Source organism: Elephantulus edwardii, unplaced genomic scaffold (assembly GCF_000299155.1).
Source record: "Elephantulus edwardii isolate Elephantulus edwardi_28Jun2011 unplaced genomic scaffold, EleEdw1.0 scaffold00427, whole genome shotgun sequence".
NCBI lineage: Eukaryota > Metazoa > Chordata > Mammalia > Macroscelidea > Macroscelididae > Elephantulus > Elephantulus edwardii.
In genome coordinates, this window is record NW_006400177.1 from 1,002,726 (window position 1) to 1,010,663 (window position 7,938).

At 38.7% G+C, this 7,938-nt stretch overlaps 1 protein-coding gene across 1 annotated transcript in view; it reads left to right on the forward strand.

Moving 5' to 3' along the window:
* The first annotated feature begins 3,729 nt into the window (after positions 1-3,729).
* Positions 3,730-7,938, forward strand: part of LOC102871895 (transmembrane protein 108-like) — a 56,472-nt gene continuing 52,263 nt past the window's right edge. The window contains 1 exon segment of the mRNA XM_006902551.1: positions 3,730-3,796. Within this exon segment, the coding sequence (XP_006902613.1) occupies positions 3,730-3,796 (67 nt within the window).

Below are 7,938 nucleotides of genomic sequence, written 5' to 3' on the forward strand. Positions count from 1 at the left end.
TAGTCACTGAATCAATCCATTTCATCAAGGGTTTTCCTCTCTTGAGCTGTCCCTCCACACTTCCAAGCATGATGTCCCTCTTCAAAGATTGGTCGCTCCTTGCAGCATGCCCAAAATACGTCAGATGAAGCTTCAAAACCTTGCCTCCAAGATGCAGCCTGGTTTCACCCTTTCTAGGACAAGTGTTTGTTCTTGTAGCAGTCCATGGTATATTCAACACTCTTCTCCAGCACCACAGCTCAGAGGCATCCGTTTTCCAGTTACTGTAGAAACCTGTAATTATTCAAGTTCGTCTTTCACTCATTGAAAATATTAAATTGTTGTTTTCTTGAATTCTGCATCAGAAAGTTCCATCAGACTTTCTGACTTTAGAAAATCCATTGATTCTGTGTTTTTATAACTTTTGGGGATAGGGTGCAGCATCATCCCGTGGTTTTGTGCAGCATGTGAGACAGTCTGCTTCTTCCTTATCATTACTGTGATAGAGTTCATCTTGCCTTGGTCCTTAGCAGGTTCTTGGTTTCATGCCCTTGGCTTGGGAGCTCATGGCTCCATGGGAGGGAAAGGTACTCCACCCTGCCTGAATGTTTGTCTATTCCCTGAGATCACAAGAAGACTTGTTTTTAGTTGGGATGCTCAACACTGTAGTAAAGAAGGGGAGGGCAACTCACCCTGCCTGTGATTCTTCCTCTCTGGTCCTGTGGCAAAGTTCACTGGATGTGAGAGGCCAACTGTTTCTGTTCCTTTCTCTCTGGTCCTACAGCTAACTTTTCTGAGGTGAATGGTTTGTTATCTTCTGATTGTAGTCCTCTCTCCTAAAGTTTGTTGTCTTCTTTAATCTGTAGGTGATGGTGGCCAGATTCCTTAAGTCTCTTTACCCCTCACTCTAGCAGCTTAGGAGGAATGACCTTGTCTCAGATCTTCTGCTCTAGGACCATATTCCTAAAGCTGCTTATTGCTGGACCTTCCAGCTAAGGTGTACAGCTGGCACAACAGGATTATATCCCAGGCGAGACTGATGCCTTCGCTGGATTCTTAATGTTAGTGCCCTTGTGCCATTTGACACACTGGTGGCGTAGCTTTCAACATCACATACAACCCACTAGTTATCTCAGTACAGCAAACTGATAGACAAGTGCTAACAAATTAGATGGCATTAATTTTAACAATAGTTTTTATTAAACCTAGTATATCCAAGGGAACTCTGGTGGCCTAGTGGCAAGAAGCTGCACTGCAATCCCAGAGGTATGTGGTTCAAACCCACCAGATGCTCTGCTGGAGAAGGAGGGGCAATCAGATCCGATTTGACGGTACACACACACAAAATAATAAAATAAAATAAATCTAGTGTAGCCAAAACATTATAATTTCAACATGTAACCAACATAAAAAAAGTTGTTATATTCTTTCTACTAAGCCTTTGAGATCCTTTGTGTAATTTAAACTATATGATACATCTCAATTTAGATGAAAAACTTCTATAGGAGATACTTGGCCAGCTTTATATTTCATAAAAATTGCAATTAAAATTAGATCATATGCTTAAAAGTACTAATTGATTAAAACTATGTTTTAAAATTTATTTTTCAGTTGCACTATCAGAATGCCAAATGTTCAGAGTCATGTACAGCAAGTGATTTCACTTGCTTCTATTGGCTGGTATCAGGCTCTTTGTTTGAAGTCCCTTTTTTCCATCCTGCCTTACACCACCCTGTGGGTGCAGTCTGGCATGTCAGACCTGTGGATGCAGAACACCACGTCCTCCTGCCAGACATAAATGACCTGCTTCTATCCTGTCAACTTCCTGGCTGTCATACAAAGAGACAGGTGTTGGTGAATCTAAGACTATGAAAACCAAGTTGTTCTATTGAGATTTGTTCTAACAGGAGCATATTCTCATAATGCATGTGGTCAGTCTCTGTTTAGTACTAAATGCAGGAACACACTAAGGGTTGTCTATTGAGGCAGGTGCACACTTGGTCCGTTCTGCCTGACCACACTCCAGTTACACCCCTGGTCACATCCAGCAGGTCACACTTACTTAGTAAAACCCCTGGCCACATACCCTGGTCACACCCACTTAGTGACTGTGATTCGGTGAGGATAGCTCAGGAGCCGTACCCTGCTGACACAGCAAGTCCACTACATCTGGACATGGGAGTTATATCAGATCCTCTCACAACCCTTACACTCAGGAGTATCGCTTCTCAGAAGAGTGTTTGAGATGACGTTGATGTTACCCTTACTTATGTTTCATTCCCTGGTTGTACGCAAGTTTTGCAGTTCTGGCCCAGGAGCACATTGTCCCCTGAGTTACCAGAATGCTTCCAGATGTGGGGAATGGAAGTGATATTTCTCATAGTTTCCTTACACTTGGACCAGGAGACTAAGAGATCACTGCTATGAGTTGATTCTGCCAAAGGAAATTGTTTCCTGATGTACACATCCCTTGGGAAAGGAACAATATCAGCATTATACTCTGAAACATTGAATGTCACAGACATCTGTTATGGCTCTAAGTTAATTACCCTGTGACACTCTGTCTCTGCTAAGGACATTAGCAGACTAACTGAACTGGAAATATCAGGGCCACAGATGCTCACATAACCAAGAGGGTTGGTGACTGCTTAAAAGCTGAAAATTGTCATGAGGAAAACTGCCTTGGATAAAGTAGCTCATGGAGGTAGTTTTGCAAATGTAACTCTTTCTAAAATGAAAAAAGCTTTCATTGTTAAAATAAAAGGATAACTGAGCAGGAGGTTCACAAGGGGTAGGGGGAAGGGAAAAGAGGGTGGGAGAAGGGGATGAAGGGAAATTATGAGGATAGCAGAAGTTAGTGGACAGATGTGAGAGTGAAGGAATAGGAAAGATTCACTGGGGACTTGAAAAGATGGGGTAATGGTCTGACACTGCTACACAACTTGTCCTAGAACAGACCAGCCCGCCACCACCCTGTTGTCCTGTGCCACTAGCACCAATACCACAGGTGAAGCCATTTATTTCCTACACAGTACCACTGGCCCATCTCAGAGCCAGTACTGGAACTGCAGACCTTTTGGACCCAGCTTCACTGTAGCAGTTGCCTGGATAATTCACAAGCCATCTCTGTTCCCAACTGAAACAAATCTTCCCTTAAGTCAAAGATCAGAGAGAAATTTAGTCGGAGTGAGTTGCCCTTCCCGTCTCTGGAGCAGTGAGTTCCTGAGCTAAGGTTATCAGACCAAGGCCTTTGGCATGGAAACATTCTGCCATAGCAATGACACTAAAGAAGCAGACTATCTCACACCCTACACAAACCCAAAATAAGATGTCACCCAAAAAAAGTGGTCAAAAGACAGAATCAGTGGATTTCCTGAAGCCAGAAAGTCTGAGAAAACTTTCTGATGCCGAATTCAAAAGAACAATGATTGAATATTTTCAGTGGGTGAAAGACAAACTCGAAGAATTACAGGACTCTGCAAGCAAAAGCCAAAAGGGAGGTAAAGAAATAATCCAAGACAACGCAGATAAAATAAACAAGACATTAGAGGCTCTGGCAAAACAAGAAACCACAATCCAGAATATGAAGACCAGTGTTTCAGATGCTATCAACATGTTGGAGGGACATATGAGCCGAGTTGAAGAGATGGAACACAGGACCAGCAAAATAGAATGTAGAATTCTCAGCACTGATCTGCTAGAGCAAAAAGTAGAATCAAAAGGAAGGAAAGAGAAGAAAGTCCAAGAATAATGTGGGACACCATCAAAAGTAATAATATGTGCATAACTGGAATCCCAGAACAAGAAGAAGAAACAGGTAAAGACAATGAAGAAGTTGTGGAAGAATTACTAGATGAAAACTTTCAGGCATAATGAAGAATAAGAGAATATATATAAAAGAATTTTAGCAAACTCCATATAGAATAGACCACAAAAGAAAAACACTGAGGCATATCATAGGGAAATTTGCCAGAACCAAAGATAAGGAGAGAATTCTAAAAGTAGCTAGGGAGAAACGAAGAGTAAACTATAGGAGAGATCAAATAAGATTAAATGCTGATTTCTCAGCAGAAACCAGGTGAGCAGGAAAAGAGTGGAATGAACAGATATCAAACACTCAAACCTAACAGAACTGTCTATCAAATATGAAGGAGAGATCAGCATATTTTAAGAAAAGCAGAACCTAAGGGAGTTTGTGAAAGTAAGACCAGCATTGTAGGAAATACTGAAGGAAATCATTCTCACAGAGATGCCACTGAAAGCAGAATGGACCAAGGTAACCAGCAACAACACCAAAAATAACAAAATGATAGTAATAAAACCTTGTCTCTCATCTACAACCAGGAGAGGCTAAAATAGATGAATGGAGGTTTCTAAAAATAAAATCCCTATGCACATTCAAAAACTTTCCCAGCAGAGTAAAAAGGGAAACCACAGACTGGGAAAAATTATTTAGTAATGACATGTCAGATAAGGGACTTACATCTAGAATTTATAAAATTCTGGAGCACCACAACAAAAGAAAGGTAAACAACCGAGTTGAAAAATGGGCACAGGATATGAACAGACACTTCATCGAAAAAGACATTTAGATTGTGAGCAAACACATGAGTAAATGTTCAAAATCCCTATTTCTAAGAGAGATACGAATCAAAACAACTATGAGATACCGTCTCACCCCAGTAAGAACAGAGCAGCAAACAACAAATGCTGGCAAGGTTGTGGAGAAACTGGAACCCTTATTCACTGTTGGTGGGAGTGTAAAATGGTGCAACCACTATAGAAGGCTGTATGGTGCTTTCTCAAAAAGTTGCAAATAGAAATATCACTTGACCCAGCAATTCCACTACTGGGAATATACCCTAAAGAAACCATTGCCGCCTCTCAAACAGATACATGCACACCCATGTTTATTGCAGCTTTCTTTGTTCACAGTAGCAGAGAGTTGGAAACAACCCAAGTGCCCATCAACAAACAAATGGGTAGTAAAGCTCTGCTGCATTGAAAAACAAGGAACTCATGAAATATACAACATGAGTGACCCTGGAGACATGCTGGGTGAAATATCTCAGTCACAAAAGGACAAATACTGCATAGAGCCACTGTTGTAAAACGAGACTGACATCGGGGTAGGGGAGTGACTGAGAAAGAGGGTATAAATAATGTGTACTGCATTGAAACAGATGAGAAAGAAATGTTTAAAAGGGATACATGATTAGGTATTAGTGTCATGCAGGAGTCCAGAATGAAGGCTGCATAGTGGAGTAGACTTGGAGGGAGGGATTGTATAATATTGAAAGAATTTTTCTTTTACTTTTCAAAGAGAAGAATGAATTAGGGGGAGGAGTGGGCAGGGAGAAAAATGCAACAGTGAATGAATGGAAATCCAGAGTCTCTGTAAACTTTCATTAAATTGAATTTTTTAAAAAAAATAAATAAAACAATCTTGCCTCTCAGTAATTAAACTGAATGTGAATGGTTTAAATGCATCAGTGAAAAAGATAATGTCTACAAGAGACACACCTGAAAAGTAAAGATAAAGACTAAAAATAAAAGACTAGGAAAACATATACCAAACAAATGTGAACCAGAAAAAAATGAGTAACAATATTAATCTTTAATTTCAGTGTAAAAACCATCACAAAGGACAAGAAAGGTCACTATGTAATGCTTAATGGGTCAGTAGAAAAAGAGGACGTAACTGTAATAAGTATCTATGCACCAAATGATAGAGCTGAAAAATGTACAAAGCAAACGTTAACAGAACTGAAAAGAGAAGTAGACACCACGACAATATTAGAAGGAGACTTCAGTACACTCAAGAAATGATAAAACTACCAGAGAGAGAAACACAATGAAGATGCTGAAGAATTAAACCATACTATAAAACAACTTGATCTCATAGATGTATACAAGTTAATGCACCCCATAGAAGTACAGTATACCTTTTTCTCCAATGCACAAGAAGCATTCTCCAGAATAGATTATATTTTAGGTCACAAAGGGAAGCATCAAATTAAAAAAACATAGAAATAATACGAAGCATTTTTTTTCAAACCACAGTGCTACAAAATTAATAACAAGGATAAAGGGGAAAAACATAAATTTGGAAACTGAACAATACCCTGCTTGAACATAAGTGGGTAATAAAAGAAATAAAAAATTAGTTTCTTGAAACAAATAACAATGAAAACACAATGTACCAAAACCTCTGGGAAACAGTCTAAGCCATAATTAGAGGTCAGTTTATATCAGTGGGGGAGGCGGGGGGGGAAGGGCAAAAAAAAAGATAATTGATTCTTTAACCCAACATTTCTAATGTTGAGAAAGAATAGCAAGAAAACCAAAAACCCTCTTAGCCCTCTTTTAAAAAAACGGAAATTATAATAATTAGGTCAGAAATAAATGAAATAGAAAACAACCGCACAATTGAAACCATCAAGAAGACCTAGAGTTGGTTCTTCAAAAAGATCAGTAAAATCAACAAACCACTAGCAAAATTAACAAAGGAAAACAAAGAAAAGACACAGATAATACGATTGAGATGCAAGGGACAATGTCATAGCAGAACTCACTAAAATAAATAGGCAAACAATGGAATATTATGAAAACTATACTCAAACAAATAGGAAAATAGAGAAGAAATGGAGAAATACTTAGAAACTCACAACCTACCTAGACTGGCACAGACTGGAAAGAGAAGCTGTGGTATATTCACACCATGGAATACTACGCTGCATTAAAAAACAAGGAACTCATGCAGTATTATTCAAAATGGGTGACCCTGGAGGACATTATGCTGAGTGAAATATCTCAGTCACAAAAGGACAAATACTGCTTAGTGGCACTGTTGCAGAACGGGACTGACATCAAGGTTGGGGTGAGACTGAGAAAAATTGGATAAATGATGCATACTGCATTGAAACAGATGAGGGAGACAACAGTTTGAAAGCGATATATGATTGGGTATTATGGTCATAACAAGAGTCCAGAACGAAGGCTGCTGCATAGTGGAGTGTACTCGGAGGGGTTGAAGGGGGGTTATATACCAATGAAAGAATTTTCCGAATGGAAATCCAAAATATCTGTGAATGTTTATTTAAAGTAATAAAATAATATATTTTTTAAAGTAGTACAGAAAAAAAAAACCACCAAATGTTTGGGCTTCAAACCTTCACCAACATTCACTCCATTCCTTCCCACTTTCACTTAGGGGCATCTCCCTATCAAACTTGCAGTGTAATCATGGTACTGTTGAAAGATTGTTTACACAAAAGTGAGCGAAAAACAGCAGTGAGCTTTCATTTCTGCTACTCTCTGTCTCTTTTTTTTTTTTTGCTATAATATCCCTAATACCACGGCCTTGTCTATACCCAGCCTGCACATCTGACAGTTCTCTGTTCATGTGCTCAATGTGTTAATGTTCCCAATTAGAGTACAACAATGAGCTAAGAAATTGTCAACCTGAATTTTAGATTTATATCTAAAGGCAGCTGGTATAAAATCCACTTCTGTACACTGAGGGGATATGCTACATGTTGGACCACTGTCATCCTTTTGCCAAAGAAAAACCAAACTCGTGTGCAAAAGGTCTTAGATTGGCTATGTCTGATTAGTGAAATCATTTGTGCTTTATGTTCCAATTTAATATAGTTTGTATTAGTATAATTTATTGCATTAGTTTTGTTGGTTTGTATTGTTTTGTTTGTTTTTATACTGAGCACTTGTCTTTTTTCTTTTTAAAAGAACAAGGCATCTTCAGATGGAAGGAAAGTTCTAGTATTCACTGTAAGGAAGAACATTTTGTTGTCCAATAAAGATCTTCCAGACTAGAGCTGTTTGAGCTGATAGTTCTTTTTGGAAGCTAATAGCTCCAAACTTCTTTGAATTTATCAGAAGAATGTGATAATAAAATGTAAAGAAAATATTTTAAAGTACTTCTTGTTTAACTTTTTTTTT